Source organism: Mustela nigripes, chromosome X (genome assembly GCF_022355385.1).
Source record: "Mustela nigripes isolate SB6536 chromosome X, MUSNIG.SB6536, whole genome shotgun sequence".
Lineage (NCBI taxonomy): Eukaryota > Metazoa > Chordata > Mammalia > Carnivora > Mustelidae > Mustela > Mustela nigripes.
Window position 1 is genome coordinate 68,495,965 of NC_081575.1, and position 21,498 is coordinate 68,517,462.

A 21,498-nucleotide genomic window follows, 5' to 3' on the forward strand; every position below is an offset into this window, starting at 1 on the left:
TTTTAACACAATTAAAAATGATAAAAACATCATTATAGTGTCACATCATGGCATGTTATATGGGAATGAGAATAATAAAAGAGCTACAGTAATTGTAACAATATGGATGTTCTCACATATAATGTTGAGTAAACAAAATGGATGTTCTCACATATAATGTTGAGTAAACAAAATGATTTATAAATTAGTGCATACTGTATGACTCTAATAAATATAAATGCCAAAAGCAGGTAGAGCTAATATACATGGTGTTGGAAGACCTGTAATTGGTTACACTTGTTTGGAATAGTGTCTGAAGAGAGTCTTGAGATGAACTTCTTGCTGTTAATGCTCTATTTCTGATATCTGTGTTGTTAACCTACATGTGTTCACTTCGTGAAAATTCAAAGCTGTGCTCTTGAGATTTTTGAGCTTTTTTGTATGTATTGTATACTTCATTTAAAGTTTCGAAAATAGCTTTTAAAAACTAGTATAAGTGAAAGAATTTGGGATGAAGCACTGATAAACTGTGTGGTACAGTAAAGGGGAATGTCAAGGTTGGCTAGAGAAGTTGGTAGGTTGGGTAGGTAGGTAGGTAGAAGTAAGTTCCGTCTGGTAGGAAGGCCTTGAAAAGTAGATGGGATCTCTACAGTGAAAACAAAGGGAAAAGGGGATACCAGGCAAGGAATCTAGTTGAGGGGATTTCTAGAGGAGAAAGTAAGTATGGAAGACTACAGGAGTTAACTGTGTGATTAAAATGTAATATTCATATTGTGAACTATGGAGAGGTAAGATTATGAAGTTTATAAAGTAGTTTCTCTTTCATGTTAGCAGTACTTTATTGAGGTATAATTTATATACACTAAATTACATAAATCTTAAGTGTACAGCCTGATGAATTTTAATATATCTAGGTAGTCTTGTAACAACCGTGTAGATCAAGATAGAGAAATTTCCATGATCCCCAAAAGTTCCCTTGGCCCTTTCTGGTTGATTGCCTTTATACCCGCAAGATAAACCACTATTCAGACTTCTGTGGCTGTAGATTATTTTAAGTTTTTCTTGAACTTTTTGTAAATGGAACCATATAGTATCTATTGTTTTGTGTGTGGCTTCTTTTGCTTAACATATTGGTTTTGAGATTCATTCATTTTGTTACATCTTTCTGACTATTTGACCCTTTTACTATTACAAAATAGTTAGTTTTTCTCAGAGATGCCATATTTACTCCAAAGAAGTCCCCTGAGGAAGTTTCTAAGTTGACAGTTGTTGCATAATAATAGTAATGATATTAAGTATTTTATATACATCTTATTTGATCCATCTTAGTTTTTGAATTAAAAAAACTCTGATATAGGACACCCTAAGTATCATTTCTCTAGATTTACAGAGCTCTAATATGTTAAGATTATCTTTGCCTGTTCCTACTGTCATATTTAGAGGCAGATTTTTCATTGAAATACAGCTCTTTCTTTCAAAATCCAAATCTGTAGTTAAATATATCAGTGCTGCCTAGAGTTACTTTCCTTACCAATTTAAACTTGACTGGAGAAACAGACTTAATTCAGCAATACATATTAATTTTAAAACTTAGCTGACTTGGGAGAAACCTTCTCTATAGGAAAGCATACCTGTTCTTACTAAAATGATGGTATATATGTTCTTAGTCTAATTGGTTAATGTCAACTAGGCTGTAAAGTCTTTGAGAAAAGAATTATGTCTTTCTATTTATTTTTCTTGTTGGAGGCCTAATGTAATGCTGCCTATACAGTAAGTGGTAAGATGATTAAATTAAATAGTGCTGTTTGTTTCCTTTATTTGTAGAGTGAGGATAATAAAGAGGTTTAATGCTCAAACACTGTTAGGAAAAATAATTATATTAACACAGTTGTATTCAAACTATTATAAAATTCTTAGACAGTATTTGGTATAGGCAGCATAATGATGAGACATATCCCAAGACTGTGTGGTCACCTAAGGAAATGCTATTTCATAAAAATGACAAGTTCAAGAAGATGCCTGTCACTGTGTAAGCGCTAGTCAACTGTTGCACTGCAATTTAACTCTCACCTGAGTGCTTTTTTCTATTTTTAATTATAGGCTAAAGTTCTGCGGTTACTAGCCACTGCTTATTTGGATTGGGATGACAGAGAATATTATGATAAGGCTCTCAGTGCTATAAACCTAGCAAATAAGGTATGAGCGGTTTCTACTTTTGCATATTAATGAACTTTTTTAGAGCTTCGATTCACATTTTGAAATCTAGTTTAGACATTTGCTTTAGTATTCCTGCTTCTTGTACTTAATTATTTGCTCTTTATTTTTTTATGATTTGCATATCACATTATAATGGAAAATTAGAAGTAAAAAGGAAAATGGTGGTATTATTTATACTTAGTAAAAAATAAAGTATAATTAAGTTGCTTTGATTTAGTGGTAATTCATGGAAGATACCAGATAAAACAAAAATGCTTTTCTCTCTCACATTAAGAGCCCTTAATATTTTTTTTTCAGGTGGTTGCCAGAGGGGTGGTAGGTAAGGAGACAGATGAAATAAAGGGGTTCAAGAAGTACAAACTTACAGTAACAAGTCATGGAGGTGAAAAATACAGCATAGAGAATATAGGTTGATTTATTTTATTTTATTTATTTTTTTTTTAAAGATTTTATTTATTTACTTGAGAGAGAGACAGTGAGAGAGAGCATGAACGAGGAGAAGGTCAGAGAGAGAAGCAGACTCCCCATGGAGCTGGGAGCCCGATGCGGGACTCGATCCTCCGACTCCAGGATCATGACCTGAGCCAAAGGCAGTCATCCAACCAACTGAGCCACCCAGGCGTCCCTATAGGTTGATTTATAATCAGTAAGATTGTAAAAATGTCCTTTGGTGATAGATGATGACTATACTTATTGTGGTGACTCCTGAGTAATGTATAGAATTGTGGAATCACTATGTTGTACATCTAAAACTAATATAACACTGTGTTAATTATACTTCAATAAAACAAACAAAAATCCTTGGGGTTTCTTTTAAGCCTCAGATTGTTTTGATCTGTTCTACTGCACAGAAAGGAAAAAATGAAATGTACCTCAACAACAGATTTTTTTTGAAAATTGTCTTTAGCATGAAATGGAAAGGGTTCTTTCAGCTATTAGATTTTAGGATAAAGAAGTAAATAGTGATAAAAGAGACATATAATGGGATTTTGTTTAAAAAGCATTAGCAGGGGGACCTGGGTGGTTCAGTTGGTTAAGTGTCCAACATTTGATCTCAGCTTAGGTCTTCATCTCAGGGCCCTGAGTTCAAGCTCTGCATTGAACTTCACCCTATGGAGCCTACTTAAAAAAAATCGATCAATAAACAAATAAATAAATAAACAAATGGAAAACATTAGTGGTTCACTTTCAGCTCATGTTCATACATACATTCACATATATATGCCTCCACCCTCCTGGACAAAGAATATTAATAGTCAGGGTGATAACCATTTAAAAGGTTTAGGAGTGTCTGGCTGGCTCAGTGAGTAGAGCTGTGACTATTGGACTTGAGGTTGTGGGTTTGAGCCCCCTCGTTGGGTATTTATTGGACAGACAGAGACACAGCAAGGGAGGGAACACAAGCAGGGCGAGTGGGAGAGAGAGAAGCAGGCCTCCCGCCGAGTAGAGAGACTGATGCAGGGCTCAGTTCCAGGATCCTGAGATTTTGGCCTGAGCCGAAGGCAGACGCTTAATGACCAAGCCATCTAGGTGCCCCCCAAATAATAAATCTTTAAATAAAAAATAAAATGATACATTTAGGATCAATGTATTTTACTTATTAATAAGGCGAATAGTTATACTAATATTTTTTTTCAGTTTTAATTTAAATTCCAGTCAGCATACAGTGTAATATTAGTTTCAAGCATATAATACAGTGATTCAGCACTTCTCTACAACAGCTGGTGCTCATCACAATTAATACTCCTTAGTCCCTATCACCTATTTAACCCATCTCCCCAGCCACCTCCCTCTTGGTAACCATCAGTTTTTTCTCTATATTTAAGAGTCCCTTTCTTGGTTTCCCCCTCTTTTTACCCTTCTGCTCATTTGTATTCTTTCTTAAATTCCACGTATTAGTGAAATCACGTTATTTCTCTTTCTGTAACTTAGCATAATACTCTGTAGCTCTATCCACGTCATTATAAATGGCAAGTTTTCATTCTTTTGTATGGCTGAGTAATATTCCATTGTGTGTGTGTGTGTGTCTGTGTGTATACCACATCTTCTTTATCCATACATCAATCAATGGACGCTTGGTCTATTTCAATATCTGGGGTATGGTAAGTAATGCTGTTAAACATAAGGGTGCATATATCTCTTCAAATTAGTATTTTCTATTCTTTGGGTGAATACCCAGTAGTGCAGTTCCTGGATCCTAAGGTAGTTCTAGTTTTAACATTTTGAGGAACTTCCATACTGCTTTCCAGAGTGGCTACACAAGTTTGCATTCCCACCAACAGTGCATGAGGGTTCCCCTTTCTCCATATCCTTGCCAACACTGATTGTTTCTTGTGTTGTTGATTTTAGCTATTCTGACTGGTGTGCGGTGGTATCTCACTATAGTTTTGATTTACATTTCCGTGATGATGAGTGATGTTGAGCATCTTTTCATGTGTCTGTTGCCAGTCTATATGTCTTCTTTGGATAAATGTCTGTCCATGTCCTCTGCCCATTTTTTAATTGTATTATTTATTTTATTTTTGGGGTGTTGACTTTCATAAGATATGTCATTTGCAAATATTTTCTCCCATTCTGTAGATTGCTTTTTAGTTCAGTTGATGGTTTCTTTTATTCTACAGAAGCTTTTTATTTTGATGAAGTCCCAATAGTTTATTTTTGTTTTTGTTTCCCTTGCCTCAGGATACATAACTAAAAAGAAGTTGCTGTCGCTGATTCAGAGAGGTTGCTGCCTGTATCCGTCCTCCTCTAGGATTGTTACAGTTTCTTGTCTCACATTTAGGTCTTTCATCCACTTGAATTTATTTTCGTGTATGGTGTAAAAAAGTGGTCCAGTTTCATTCTTTTGCATGTGGATGTCCAGGTTTCCCAACCATTTGTTGAAGAGACGGTCTTTTTTCCATTTGATGTTCTTTCCTGCTTTGTTGAAGTTTAATTGACCATAGAGGTGTAGGTTCATTTCTTTTTTTTTCTTTTTTGTTCTCTTGATCTGTGTATTTATTTTTGTGCCAGTACTGTACAATTTTGATGACTACAGCTTTGTAATATAACTTGAAGTCAAGAATTGTGATGCCTCCATCTTTTCATTTCTTTTTCAAGGTTGCTTTGACTATTCTGGGTGTTTTGTGCTTCATACAGTTTTAGGATTGTTTGGTCTAGCTCTGTGAAAAATGCTGTTGGTATTTTGATAGGGATGGCATTAAGTGTGTAGGTTGATTTGGGTAGTACAGACATTTGAATAATATTCGTCCTTCCAGTTCATGAGGATGGAATGTCTTTCCATTTCTTTTTGTTATCATCAATTTCTTCCATCAGTATTTTATAGTTTTCAGAGTACAGGTCTTTTACCTCTTTGGTTAGGTTGTTTCCTAGATATTGTTTGGTGTAATTGTAAGTAAGATTGTTTTCATACTTTGTCTTTCTGCTTCCTCATTTTTGGTACATAATAATGCAACAGATATCTGTACATTGGTTTTATATCCTGTGACTTTAGAGAAATTTTTTATCAGTTCCAGCAATTTTCTGGTGGAGTCATTTGGGTTTTCTATATAACGTATCATGTCATCTGTAAATAGTGAAAGTTTGACGTCTTCCTTGCTATTTTGGATGCCTTTTATTTCCTTTTATGGTCTGATTGCTGAGGCTAGGATTTCCAGTACTATGTTAAATAGCGGTGGTGAGACTGGACATTCCTGTCTTGTTTTTGACTATGGAGGGAAAGCTCTCAGTTTTTCCCCATTGAGGATGATTTAGCTATGGATTTTTCATACATGGCCTTTATTGTGTTGAGGTATGTTCCCTTTAAACCTACTATGTTGAGGGTTTTTATCATGAATGGATGTTGTACTTTGTCAGGTGCTTTTTCTGGATCTGATAAAAAGATCATATGGTTCCTATCCTTTCTTTTATTAATGTGGTGTATCACCTTGATTGATTTGTGAATACTGAATGCCCTTGCAGCCCAGGAGTAAATCCCACTTGATCATTGTGGATGACTTTTTTTTAATGTATTGTTGGATTCAGCAGGCTAGTATTTTATTGAGAGTTTTTCATTCATGTTCATCAGATATCTTGGCCTGTAGTCCTCTTTTTTAGTGGAGTCCTTATCTGGTTTTAGATTGGGATTAATGCTGGCCTCATAGAATGAATTCGGAAGTTTTCCTTCTTTTTTTGTTTTGTTTTGTTTTGTTTTGTTTTTTTGGAATAGTTTGAGAAGAATAGGTATTAACTGTTCTTTAAATGTCTGGTAAAATTACCCTGTGAAGCCATCTGGCCCTGGACTTTTGTTTGTTGGATGTTTTTGGATTACTGATTTAGTTGTTTTGCTGATTATCTATCTGTTCAAGTTTTTGGTTTCTTCTGTTTCAGTTGTGGTTGTTTATATGTTTCTAGGAATTTATCCATTTCTTCCAGGTTGTCCAACCTGGCATATAGCTTTTCATAATGTTCTATTATAATTATTTGTATTTCTGTGGTGTGGGTTATTTCTCCTATGTCATTTGTGATTTCCTTTGTTTGGGTCTTTTCTCTTTTCCTTTTGATAAGTCTGGATAGACGTTATCAATTTTATTAATTTTAAAAAATATGTTATTTATTTACAAAAGAGACAGAGAGAGCGAGCGTGAACATGAGTGGAGGGGGGAAGAGCATAGGGAGAGGGAGAAGCTGACTTCCCACTGAGCGGGGAGCCTGACATGTAGCTTGATCCCAGGACTCCAGGATCATGACCCTCGGCCAAAGGCAAGCGCTTAACTGCCTGAGCCACCCAGGTGCCCCAAATTTTATTAATTTTTTTCAGAGAACCAGGTCCTGGTTTCATTGATCTGCTCTGGGTTTTTTGTTTGTTTGTTTGTTTTTAGTTTCTGTATCCTTTATTTTTGCTGTAATCTTTATTATTTCCTACCTTTTGCTGGCTCTAGGCTTTGTTATTCTTTCTGTAGTTCTTTAGGTGTAAGGTTGTTTTTTGAGAATGTTTTTGAGTCTTGAGATCTGTATTGCTATATACTTCTCTCTTTTTTTAATAATTTTTTTCTTATGTGGATGGTTTAGTCTGGTTTCCATTTTTGATTTGCCTTTTTTTAAAAAAATGGGCTGTTTGTTTGAGAGAGACACCACAAGAGAGGGAACACAAACGGGGAGTGGGAGAGGGAGAAGCCGGCCTCGCGCTGAGCACAGAGCCTGACGCAGGGCTCAACCCCAGGACCCTGGGATTATGACTCCAGTTGAAGGCAATCACTTAACCAACTGAGCCACCTAGGCGCCCCATACTTCCCTGTTAGAACCACTTTTGCTGCATCCAAAAGCTTTTGTACTGTCCTATTTTCAATCTCGTTTGTTTGTTCTTTGATTTCCTGGTTGACCCATTCATTCATTGTTTAGTAGCGTGTTTTTTAACTTCCATTCATTAGTGTTTTTTCCAAACTTTTTCTTGTGGTTGACTTGTAGTCTCATAGTTTTGATAGCATGATTTTAGTCTTTTTGTATTTGATGAGGCCTATTTCATGACCTAATATGTGATCTATTCTGAGAATGTTGCATGTGCACTTGAAAAGAATGTGTGTTCTGCTATTTCAGAATGGAATGTTCTGAATATATCTGTTAAGTCCGTCTGCTCTAGTGCATCATTCAAAGCCCTTCTTTTCTTGTTGATCTGCTTAGATGATCTGTCCATTGCTGTGTGTGGTGTATTAAAGTCCCTTAAATTTCTGTGTTATTGCCAATGAGTTCCTTTGTGTTTGTGATTAATTGTTTTATATATTTGGGTGCTCCCAAGTTGGGTGCATGAATATTTACAATTGTTAGATCTTCTTGGTGGATTGTCCCCTTTATTATTATGTAGTGCCCTTCTTTGTTGTTATAGTCTTCGTTTTAAAGTACAGTTTGTCTTACATAAATACTGCTACTCTTTTTTTAAAATATCCATTTGTGTGTTAGATGTGTCTTCATCTCCTCACTTTTAATCTGCAGGTGTCTTTAGGTCTAAAATGAGTCTCATATAGGCAGCATGTAGATGGGACTTGTTTTCTTATCCATTGTGACACTCTGTATTTTGATTCAAGCATTTAGTCCATTTACATTCACAGTAATTATTGATAGAAATGTATTCAGTGCCATTTTATTGCTTTGTTTTATCATTGTTACTGGAGATTTTCCTTGTTCCTTTCTAGGCTTTGTCATCTTTTAAAATCTTTCTTTCCCACTCAAAGAGTCCCCTTTAATATTACTTGCAGGGCTGGTTTAGTGGTCACGAACTCCTTTAGTTTTTGTTTTCCGGAAAACTCTTTTTCTTATTCTGAATGATAGCCTTGCTGGATACAGTGTTCTTTTTTTTTTTTTTTTTAAGATTTATTTATTTATTTGACAGAGAGAGATCACAAGTAGGCGGAGAGGCAGGCAGAGAGAGGAGGAAGCAGGCTCCCTGCTGAGCAGAGAGCCCCATGCGGGGCTTGATCCCAGAACCCTGGGATCATGACCTGAGCCGAAGGCAGAGGCTTTAACCCACTGAGCCACCCAGGCGCCCCTGGATACAGTGTTCTTAGCTACAAATTTTTCCCATTCAGCATGTTGAATATATCATGCCACTCCCTTCTGGCTTTCCACATTTTTGTTAAGAAATCTCCAGCTTGCCTTATGGTTTTTTTCTTGTAAATTAAGGACACTTTTGTCTTGCCATTTTTAAGATTTTTTCCTTATCACTGTATTTTTCCAATTTAATTATAATATGTCTTGGTGTTGGCCTGTTTTGTTGATTTGGATGGGAGTCCTCTGTGCCTCCTGGATCTGGGTGTCTCTTTCTTTCCCCAGATTCGGGAATGTTTTAACTATTGTTTCTTGAAATAAACTTTCAGCTCCCTTTTCTCTTTCTTCCTCTTCTGGAACTCTTATAATACAAATGATTCATGGAGTCACTGAGTTCCCTTTGTCTATTCTCATGTTGCATAATTCTTCTTTCTCTCTTTTGTTCAGCTTTATTATTTTCCATTATTTTGTCTTCTAGGTCACTAATTTGTTCCTCTGTTTCTTTTTGCCTGCTGGTCATGAAGCTGTTTTCAATTCTTCATTTCTGTTTATTTTTTTATTTCATTTATTTACTTTTTTTTTTAATTTAAATCTTAGTTTAGCATGCAGTGCAATATTGGTTTCTGGAGTAGATTTCAGTGATTCATCGCTTACATACAACTTCCAGCGCTCATAACAACAAGTGCCCTCTTTATTTATTTATTTATTTATTTTGAAGATTTTATTTATTTATTTACTTATTTGAGAGAGAGAGGGGGAACAAATGGGGGGGGGGGCGCAGAGGGAGAGGGAGAAGCAGGCTCCCCTCTGAGCAGGGAGCTTGAATTGGGCCCGATCCCAAGACCCCAGGATCATGACCTGAGCTGAAGGCACATGCTTAACTGATTGAGCCACCCAGACACCCCAGCAAGTGCTCTCTTTAATATACATCATCCTTATTGATCCCCCCACCTCACTCCCATCAACCCTCAGTTTGTTCTCTATCGTTAAGAGTCTCTTATGGTTTGTTTCCCTCTCTCCTTCCCCCTCCTTCCCATTCATCTGTTTTGTGTCTTCAGTTCAACAAAGGAGTGAGAACATATAGTATTTGTCTTTCTCTGACTGATATTTCACTTAGCATAATATACTCTAACTCCACTGATGTCATTGCAAATGGCAAGATTTCATCCCTTTTGATAGCTGAGTGATATTCTGTTATAGAAAGACACACACACACACACACACACACACACACACACCCGCATCTTTATCCATTCATCAGTCAATGGACATTTAGATTCACTCCGTAATTTGGCTATTGTTGATAATGCTGCTGTAAACATGGGGGTGTATGAACCCCTTTGAATCTGTAGTTCTGTGTCCTTTGGATAAAAACTTAGTAGTGCAATTACCGATTGTAGGGTAGATCTATTTTTAACTTTTTGAGGAAACTCCATATTATTTTCCAGAGTGGCTGGACCAGTTTGCATTCCCACCAACAGTGTAAGAGGTTCCCCTGCCTCTGCATGACTGAATCTTTTTACAAAAATTTATTTATTTATATATTTGTCAGAGAGAGAGAAAGAGAGAGAGAGAGAGAGAGAGAAAACACAAGCTGGGGAGTGGCAGCCAGAGGTTGAAGCAGGCTCCCCGCCAAATAAGGAGCCTGATCAGGACTCGATCCCAGGACCCAGGGATCATGACCTAAGTCAAAGGCAGACACCCAGCTGACTGAGCCACCCAGGCATCCTGATTGTTTTTTAACTCTTTCATCACTGTGGTAAGGGTCTTACTGATGTCTTCTATTCTTTTTTCAAATCCAGTGAGTATTCTTGTGACTATTGCTTTAAATTCTTCATCAGGCATGTTACTTATAACTGTTCACTTAGTTCTCTGGCCATGGGCTTAACTTGTTCTTTAATTTTGGATAAATTCTTCCATCTTTTTCATTTTGTCAAGATCTCTGTCTTCTCTGTGTTAGGAAAGCCAGTTATTTCTCCTGCTCCATTTTCAGGATGGCCTCTTCTTTCCCTTTAGTTGTAGAGTTTGTTCTGCGAGTCTTAAGTTTGATTTCTCTGGTATTTAGGATGATTTTTTAGTTATCTAATTGTGTTTGTGGAAGGAAATGAGCCTAGGGACCTCCTACTCCACTGCTATCCTCCTCTCTTTTAAACTGACACATTGTAGAATTTTTTCCCAAGAGATTAGAAGCATAAAAATGGATAGTTGATTAAACAGTACTGAATTTCCCAAACAGACCCTTGAATTATAGTCATGTGGATGAATTACTTCATGCTGAAAAACTTTATTAACATTATTTTTTTAAATTTAAAAATATTAATAGAAATACTTTCAAAAATTGCATGCTTTTTATATTTGCTAAGATACTATTTCTCTCCCCCTTTCCCACCTCCCCCCCCCCCAAAAAAAACAGGGCAGGAAAACTGAGGAGATTGCATATCAGCTATATGCCTTCTTGCCAGCATGTCTCTCTGTTCACTGACTGCAAAAGTTGTAGTTTTCATAGCAATTATTGCTATTATTCCTGAATTACCATATTTAATAGCCTGGACATACCTAAATTGGGTACATTAGGATTTCAGTGGCACTGTACACTTAAAAAGGTTTTATTTGGAAATAATTTCAAAGTTACAGAAAAGTTACAAGAGTAAGAATAGTTCAGAGAACACCTATATATATGGGATGCCTGGGTGGCGCAATTGATTACCCTTCTGATCTTGGTTTAGGCTCACGTTGTGATCTCAGTATTGAACCCTGCATTGGGCTCAGTGCTTAGCTCAGAGTCTGCTTCAGATTCTTTCCCTCTCCCGCTTCTCCTCACCTGGCAGTTGCTGTTTCTCTCTCTCTCTCAAATAAAATCTTAAAAAAACAAAAACGCCTGTATATACTTTACCCAGATTCACACCTGTTATTAATATTTCTGCATTCTTCCCATATTATTGAAGGAATATAACCCATAATATATCCATATTATTGAGGGATTATATACCCACAATAATGAGCTTTATAGCATTTTTTTCTTTTCAGTATAGGATTACTCTAGGATCAGGTATTCTGTTTATTTGTCATGTCTCCTTAGTCTTCTGTACTCAACATGTTCACAAACTTTTTAAAAATTTTTGTGTCATTGACATGTTGGAAGAATACACTAGCTTCCAATCTTGTTTAAACTGAAAGTTCTTCATTTGAGGTTTTTTTTTTCTTCATTTGAGGTTTATGTTGTGATTAGATTCAGTTTATAATTTTGTGACTGGAGTACAACATAAATGATGATACTGTGTCCCTTCTCAGGGCATCTCATGTGGAAGCCCATGATGTCCATCTGCTCTTGATTGGTGATGTTAATATTCATCACCTGGGCAAAAGTGTTGCCCAGTTGCTTCATTGTGTATTTTTGTATATATTGTATATTTTTCTCATGGAACTAATAGACGGTGGAGAGGCTTAAAATTGTTCATATACCCCATTTCTCATTAAAATTTCCCTTTAGAGCTAGTGCTCTTGCTTGAACCAGTCTTACAATTATTACCATATGATCATTTTTTAAAAAAGGATTTTATTTATTTATTTATTTATTTATTTGTCAGCGAGAGAGAGAGAGAGAGAGAGCGCGCGCGCGAGTGCGCGGCAGAATGGCAGATAGAGGCAAAGAGAGAAGCAGGCTCCCTGCCGAGCAAGGAGCCTGATGCTGGACTTGATCCCAGAATCTTGGGATCATGACCTGAGCTGAAGGCAGCGGCTCAACTGACTGAGCCACCCAGGTGTCCCCCAAATGATCATTTTTAAGAAATTTTTATTTTTAAGTAATCTCTACACCAAATGTGGGGCTCAAACTCACAACCTTGGCATCAGGAGTCACATGCTCTACTGACTGAGCCAGCCAGGCACCCTGCCAAATGATCATTTTTCAACTTTTAGCACACCCTCCATGTTTACCAGTTGGCAGTCAGCATTCTACTATAAACATTTATTCAATATTTATTTATTATTTTATTACTTATTAGCTTATTTCATTTATTATCAGTATGGATTTGTGTATTCCTATTTTTTTAACTGATTCATAATTCTTATTAATTACCAGTTTTGTTGTGATATAATGAACATAAAATAAACTGCCCATATTTAAAGTATAAAATTTGATGACTTTTAACATATATATATATACCTGTGAAACAATCACCACAATCAGGATATTGCATATATGCCTCACTCCTCAAAGTTTCTTCCTGTCCTTTTGTCAACTCTCTCTCCCACTTTTCCTTGAATAACAGCTGATCTGCTTTCTGTCATCATAGATTAGTTTGTATTTTCTAGAGACTTATACAAATGAAATCATAGAGAATATATTCTTGTTTTATGTGGCTCTGCTCCCTCAGCATAATTATTCTGAGATTCATTCATATTGTGTGTGTGCATAGTTTATTCCCATATTGCTGAGTAATACCTCATTTCATGGCTATGTGCCGCAGTTGCTCTTTAACCTACTTTGTCTTTATTATTATAGTTACTTCAGCTTCCATCGAAATGTTAGCATTGTATATCTTGTGTCCTTTTCATTACTCAGGTCTTTGTGTTTAAAGAGCATGTCTTGTATGTCTTGCTTCTTTTGTTGTATCTGACAATCTCTGTCTTTCAACTGTGGTGTTTAGAATGTTTACATATGATGTGATTATTGATCTGGTTAAGTTTGAGTTTATCATCTTGTTGATTTTCTAATTGTCCAATTAGTGGTTTATTCCCTTCTTTCTTCTTTTACTACCTTCTTTTGGATTATTAGAATATTTTTTCAAAATAGTGAATGAAAGCTGTGTAATTTTTATACCAACCTCCGGAAGAATTTATTTTGGAATATTATGAAAAGATTCTAAGGATTATCTAGAATAAGTAGTGAGACTAGCCAAGGAAATTTTGAAGAGAGTGATTAGAAAGGCCTTCTCATATCACATATTTGAGTAATTTTTAAGATTCATTTTTATTTCTTTTGTTGGGTTATTAGTTATAACTCTTTGTTTTGTTATTGTAGTGGCTTCTTCAGTGTTTATACTATGTAGCTTATCTTAGTCTACCTTCATATGTCATCATAATATACTTCCATATCTCCCAGCATGACCTGTATGCTATTGTTGCACATTTTACTTTTACATCTGGTATAAAATTTATAATATGTCTTACGATTTTTGTTTGTTTTGTCAATGTTCCTTTTAAAGTGATAATAAACAATAAAATCTTACATATTTACACATGTAGTTACCATTTCAAATGATTTTTATTCCTTTGTATATATCGAAATTTCCATCTTATGTTATTTTTCTTCTGTTTGAAGAACATTGTGTTGGGATTCTCCAGAGAAACCATAGGAGATATCTATATGTCTATGTCTCTGTGTATATCTACATCTATACCTACATAGTTGTATATAGATATGGAAAGAGAGGGTTGGGGGGAGATGATAAGGAATTGTCTCACACCCTTGTGGAGGCTGGTGAGTGTCAAGATCTGCAGGGTGAGTTGGTAAGCTGGAGACTCAAGAGAGCTGATAATGTAGTTCCAGTCTGAGTCCAGAGGCCTGAGAACCAGGAGAGCCAATGATGTAGTTTCAGGTTGAAGGCTGGCAAACTTGAAACTCAAGAAGAGCCAGTGTTTTAGTTCTTGTCCAAAGGCAGAATAAAGCCAGTGTCCCAGTTCAAAATCTGTAAGTCAGGAAGAGTTCTCTTTTATTCAGGGAAGGGTAAGCATTTTTTTTATGTTCAAGCTTTCACCTGATTGGATAAGTCCTACTCACATCATGGAGGTCAATCTTCTTTACTCCGTCTACTGATCTGAACGTTAATATCATCCAGAAACAGAAAGACCCAGGATAATGTTTGACAAAATATCTAGGTACCCTGTGACCCAGTCAAGTTGGCACATAAAATTAACCGTTTCAGACATCTTTAACATTTCTTGTAGTGTTGCTGTACCGATGAGGACTAATTTCAACATTTATATGCTTAGAAATATCTTCACATTCTTTCTTTTAAAAAAGCTCTATTTTGCAATAGTTACAGATTCATAGGAAGTTACAAAAGTAGTACAAATAATAATAAAATAATAAATAATAAAATAATAAAAGCAATCATGGTTAGGATTCAGAAGAAAATTTTACCATCTCTCCCGCAGATAGCACAAGGTCCTGTGTGTCCTTCCCCAAGTTTCCGCTAATGATTACCTGCTGCATTACTGTAATATAGCAAAACCAGTATATTATCATTGGTATAGTGTATGTGTATAGGTCTGTGCCATCTTAACCCATGTGTAGATTCATGTAACTACCATGGCAGTAAGATACAGAACTATTTCATCATTCCAGACATTTCTCTCATGTTACCTTTTAATTCACACTCACACATGGCCTCACACCTAAGCCCTTGCAATCTCTATTTTTCATCTCTGTAATATTGTCATTCCAAGAATATTAAGCAGTTTGTGACCTTTTGAGATTGGCTTTTTTCACTTAGCATAATACCCTTGAAATCCATCCAACTTCCTGTGTATCAATAGTTGGTTTCTTTCATTGCCGAGTAGTGCATGGTATAGATGGAATCAGTTTGTTTAACCATTCACCTGTGAAAGGAGATCTTGGTTGTTTTCAGATTCTGCTATTATAAATAAACTTGTTATGAAAATCTGTGTATAGGTTTTTGTGTGGATGTAAGTTTTCATTTTCCTGGGATAAATGCCTGGTGTGTGATTCTGGGGTTATTTGGTTTTTAAGAAATTGCCCAACTGTTTTCAAGAGTGGTTGTATTGGGGCACCTCCTGCTCTTGGTTTTGGCTCAGGTAGTGATCTCCAGGTCATGATATTGAGTCCCATGTTGGACTCCATGCTCAGTGTCTTCTTGAGATTCTCTCTGCCCTTCACCCCATGCTCGTTCTCTCTTTCTATAGTAAATAAATATGTCTTGAGAAAAAGAGCAGCTGTACCATTTTTCATTTCAGCCAATGATCTATGAGAGTTCTAATTTCTCTGCATTTTTCCTAGCATTTGGTATTGTCACTGTTTTTTTAATATTTTAGCCCTATTAATAGGAATGTGGTGGTTTTAATTCATACATTCCTAATGACTAATGTTATTGAACACCTTTGTATGTGCTCCTTTTTGGTGAAATGTCTCTTCAGATTCTGCTATTATAAATAAACTTGTTATTTTATAATTGGATTGTCCATTTTATAATTGGATTGTTCAATTTTTTACTCTTAAGTTTGAGAGTTCTTTATATATACATGTTAAGAGTTCTTTGTCACATATCTGGTTTGCAAATATCTCCCAGTGTGTAGACTGTCTTTCCAGTTTCTTCATGGTTTGTTTTAAAGCCCAGGATATAGTATATATTGGTAAATATTCTGCAAATACTTTAAATATGTGTGTTCAGCTCTTTTTGGGTGGAGTGTTCTGTAAATGTCAGTTAGATTCTCTTGATTGATGATATTGTTGATTTCTTCTATATCTTTACTGAATTTTTATCTAGTTCTTTGAATTTTTGAGGTGGAAGTGTTGAAGTCTCCAACAATAGTTTTATTTCTATAAGTTGCTACTTCAAATATTTTGCAGCTCTTTTGTTTGGTGCATACATATTTAAAGTTACTATTTCTTCTTGGTGGATTGACCCTTTTCTCATCATATCATGTTCTTCTCAGTTCCTGATAATTTTTTTTTATCTTTTTATCTTTTTATCTTTTATCTGATGTTAATATAACCATTCCTGCTCTCATATATTTTTAAAAGATTTTGTTTATTTGACAGAGAGAGATCACAAGTAGGCAGAGTGAGAGAGAGGGAAGCAGGCTCCCTGCTGAGCAGAGAGCCCGATGCAGGACTCGATCCCAAGACTCTGAGATCATGACTTGAGCTGAAGGCAGCAGCTTAACCCACTGAGCCACTCAGGTGCCCCTGCTTTCATATTTAAAAATTTTTCATAACATAGAACTTACCAGCTTACCAATTTTAAGTGTATAGTTGAGTGGCATTTAGTATATTTATATTTTGCAACCATCACTACCATCCATCTCTAGAAGTTTTCTTCTTACAAAATGTAAACGTGTATCCATTAAATAATAATTCCCCATTTTCTTTTCCCTCTAGTTCCTGGCAGTTACCATTCTTTCTGTCCCTGAATTTGGCTCTTCTAGATATCTCATATAAATGAAATCAAACACTGTTTCTCTTTTTGTGACTGACATATTTCATGTATCAAAATGTTCACAAGGTTCACCTGTGTTATAACATGTATCATTTTTTTTCCTTATTAAGGCTGAAATAGTATTCCTTTGTATGTATGTCCCACATTTTGTTTATCCATTTATTCATTGATGAACATGTTGGTTATTTTTACCTTTGGCGATGTGAATAATGCTGCTGTGAATGTGGCTATACACATAGGTGATTGCTTCCCTGCTTTCAGTTGTTTTGGTTGTAAGTGTAGAAGTCTCTAATGAACTTTTGAACATGTGAAGTATAGTTATGAAATGCAGGCAAGTTACCTGGAAAGAGGTTGATCCTGCTGTTCCTAGTATTCCTGTTTTCAAAGTATGAATTGTTAGTTTATCTTTAATGAAAGTTAATATTTTTTTTAAAAGATTTTATTTATTTATTTGACAGAGATCATAAGTAGGCAGAGAGGCAGGCGGGGTGGGGGAGGCAGGCTCCCTGCTGAGCAGAGAGCCCGAAGTGGGGCTTGATCCCAGGACCGTGGGATCATGACCTGAGCCAAAGACAGAGGCTTGAACCCACTGAGTCACCCAGGCACCCTGAAAGTTAATCTTTTAGAATCCTATACAACCTTGACTGATGTCATGGCCCTACAAAGAAACTGTTTGCTTTTGCCATATGTCCATGAGGTATCACTCTTTTGGCTACTTTTATTTTGATTTTTTGGATTATCAGTTCTTGGACCATATGAGTAGTGTAAATTTGAACTCCATATCTATACACAAGGTCAGAGCCTGTTAAAAAATTCTCCAGGCCAAAAGAAAATTTATCTGGGTGAATAAATTTTTCAGCCTCATTTAGAGATTAGGCAGAAGAGAAACAAATTTCATCTACCATTAGATTTTTAAAAATATATATGTATTTTTAAATATTTTACTTATTTATTTGACAGAGAGAGATCACAAGTAGGCAGAGAGACAAGCAGAAGGGAAGGAGGAAGCAGGCTTCCTGCTGAGCAGAGAACCCAGTGCAGGCCTCGATCCCAGGACCCTGAGATCATGACCTGAACCAAAGGCAGAGGCTTAACTCACTGAGCCACCCAGGCACCCTGCCATTAGATTTTTTTAAAAAGATTTTATTTACTTATTTGAGAGAATACGAGTGGGGCGGAGTAGAGGGAAAGGGAGAAGCAGACTCCTTGCTGAGCAGGGAGCCCAATGCAGGACCAGGACCATGGGATCATGACCTGAGCTGAAGGTGGATGTGTAACTGACTGAGCCACCCAGGTGCCCCATATACCATTAGATTTTTAAAAGAAAAGAAAAATCTTAGGAAACTCACCATTCCCACTCAGTTCACTTCTCCATGTTTTTATGCCTCACTGAATTTTTTTTTTTTTTTTTACTTTTCAGAGTCCTCAGGTTGTTACTTTGTATATCTTGTTCAGAGTTTTTAGTTGTTATTAGTAGAAGATTTAGGAGTAATGCTCCATTTTGGCTGGAACTGGAACTTATAGTAAAAAATTTTAAATATCTGTTCTTGGAGGCAAATTAAAATTTGATAGCTTTATGTTGTTTTATAAGGTTATTTTTGAAAATTTATTGGTACAATTTTATTGAAAAAGACTTGGATGCTTCAACAAGCCCCCAAAAGCACAAGCAAAGAGGAAAATTAGATAAAACTGGGCTGCATTAAAGTGAAAAGTTTTGCTTCAAATAAAATCATCAAGAAAGTGCAACTATGACCCATGGGATCCTTCCAATAAAATGGGAGGAAAATGTTCACAAATTATATATTTGATAAGTGTCTATTATCCAGAATAAATAAAAAAACTCTTACTATTCACTAGTAAGACAAACAGCTAATTAAAAATGAACAACAGATCTGAATAGACATTTCTTCAAAGGAAATATATATACCAATGGTCAATAAGCACATGGAAAGGTGCTCAACATCATTAATTATCAGAGAAATGAAAATCAAAAGAACATTGAGGAATCACTTCACACTAATATTACTATAATTCAAAAAAATGGACAAAAACAGTTGTTGGTATGAATGTAGAATAATTACAACCTATGTATACTCCTGGCAGGAATGTAAAATGGTACAGCCACTTTGGAAAACAATTTGGCAGTTCCTCAAAAAGTTAAACACTGAGTTACCGTATGATCCAGCAAATCCATTCCTAGTTATATACTTAAAAGAACTGAAAATGTGTCTGCACAAAAACTTCTGTATGAATGTTTCTAGCACCCTTACTTACACTAGCCAAATGATGGAAACAGCCCAGATGTCCATCAACTGATGAATGGATAAATAATGAATGGTATATCCATATACTAGAATATTAGGTATAAAAATGAACATAATACTGATACATGCTACAATATTAATGAACTTTGAAAATATGATGCTAATTGAAGGAAATCATCCACAGAAGAACACACATTATATCATTCTATTTATATGAAATGTCTAAAATAGGCAAATATATATATAGACATAAAGTAGAATGGGGGAAATAGAGAATGACTACTGAAGGGTACAGGGTTTCTTTTTGTGGTGTTGAAAATGTTCTGAAACTGACTTGTGATGGTGTATTTACCAAAGTGTTGAGTTGTGTGCTTTAAATGAGTGAATAAAATCTTTAAAAAAATATTCCCTACATTGTAGTTTTCATCCCTGTGACTTGTTTTCTTTTTTTAAAATTTCTTTTTTAAGATTTTATTTTTATTTATTTGACAGAGATCACAAGTAGGCAGAGAGGCAGGCAGAGAGAGAGAGAGGAGGAAGCAGGCTTGCCGCTGAGCAGAGAGCTCGACCCCAGGTGCCCCTGTGACTTGTTTTCTAATTGGAAGTTTGTACCTATTAATCTCCTTCACCTATTCTGCCCTTGCCTTCACTTCCCTCCCCTCTAGCAACCATCAGTTTGTTCTCTGTATTTATGAGTCTGTTTGTTTTGTTTTCTTTTGTTTTTGAGATTCCACATATAAGTGAAATTATATGGTATTTTTCTTGTCTGACTTCACAGCATAATACCTTCTAGAGCCATTCATGATGTTGCAAATAGCAAGATCCCATTCTTTTTTTACCCCCTAGTGTTATGTAAGTGGATTGTTTCTATTACAGCTTATTTTCAAATTTTAATTCCATCATATTTAACATACAGTGTTATACTAGTTTCAGGTGTACCCTATACTGATTCAACAATTCTATACATTACTCTGCTCATTATGTTAAGTGTACTCTTAATCATCTTCACCTATTTCATCCCCCCCGCCCACCTTCCTCTGGTAACCATTATTGTGTTCTCTATAGTTAAGAATGTGTTTTTTGATTCATCTCTTTTTTTCATTGTCCATTTTTGTTTTATTTCTTAAATTCCACAGATGAGGAAAATCATATGGTATTTGTCTTTTTCTGATTGACTTATTTTGCTTAGCATTATACTCTCTAGCTCCATTGATGTCATTGCAAATGGCAAGATTTCCTTCTTTTTATGGCTGAATAATATTCCTCTGGGTGTGTGTGTGTGTGTGTGTGTGTGTGTGTGTGTGTAGATCCCAGCTTCATCATCCATTCATCAGTCAATGGACATTTGATCTGTTTCAGTATCTTGGGTATGGTAAGTAATGCTGCTATAAATATAGGGGTGCATGTATCCCTTTGAGTTAGTGTTTTTGTATTCTTTGTGTAAGTACCCAGTAGTGTGATTGCGGGGTCATAGGGTATTTCTCTTTTTAACTTTTTGAGGAACCTCCATACTGTTTCCCAGAGTGGCTACACAAGTTTGCATTCCCACCAATAGTACATGAGGGTTCCGCTTTCTCCACATCCTTGCCAACACCGGTGGTTTCTTGTGTTGTTGATTTTAGCCATTCTGACAGATATGAGGTGATACCTCATTGGAGTTTTGATTTGTATTTCCCTGATGATGAGTGATGTTGAGCGTCTTTTCATGTGTCTGTTGCCCATCTGTATGTTTTCTTTGGAGAAACATCTGTCCATGTCTTCTGCTCATTTTTAAATTGGATTATTTGGTTTTAGGGTTTTGAGTTGTGTAAACTCTTTATATGTATTAAATACTTACCCTTTATAGGATTTGTTATTTGCAGATAATCTTTCTGATTTTACATTGCCTTTTAGTTGTGTTGATTGTTGCCTTTGCTGTGCAGAAGCTTTTTATTTTGAAGTAATTCCAGTAGTTTATTTTTCTTCTGTTTCCCTTGCTTCAGGGAACCTATCTACAAAAAAGTTGCTATAACTGATGTCAGAGAGGTTACTACCTGTGCTCTCTTCTAGGATTTTTATAGTTTCCTGTCTCACATTTAAGTCTCTTATCCATTTTGAATTTATTTTTGTGTATGGTGTAAGAAAGTGGTCCGATTTCATTCTTCCGCATGTTTCTGTCCTTTGTTGAGGAGACTCTTTTTCCAATTGGATATTCTTTTCTGCTTTGTTGAAGATTAATTGACCATATAGTTGTGGGTTCGTTTCTGGGTTTTCTATTCTGTTCCATTGATCTATGTGTCTGTTTTGTGCCAGTACCATACTGTTTTGATCACTACAGCTTTATAATATAACTTGAAGTC

General features: G+C 35.8%; 1 protein-coding gene across 1 annotated transcript in view; it reads left to right on the forward strand.

The window, feature by feature from the left end:
• TEX11 (testis expressed 11) overlaps positions 1-21,498 on the forward strand; it is a 92,953-nt gene that overhangs the window by 67,554 nt on the left and 3,901 nt on the right. Inside the window, exon 8 of the mRNA XM_059385233.1 lies at positions 2,080-2,175. Within this exon, the coding sequence (XP_059241216.1) occupies positions 2,080-2,175 (96 nt within the window). The remainder of the gene's footprint in view (positions 1-2,079; positions 2,176-21,498) is intronic.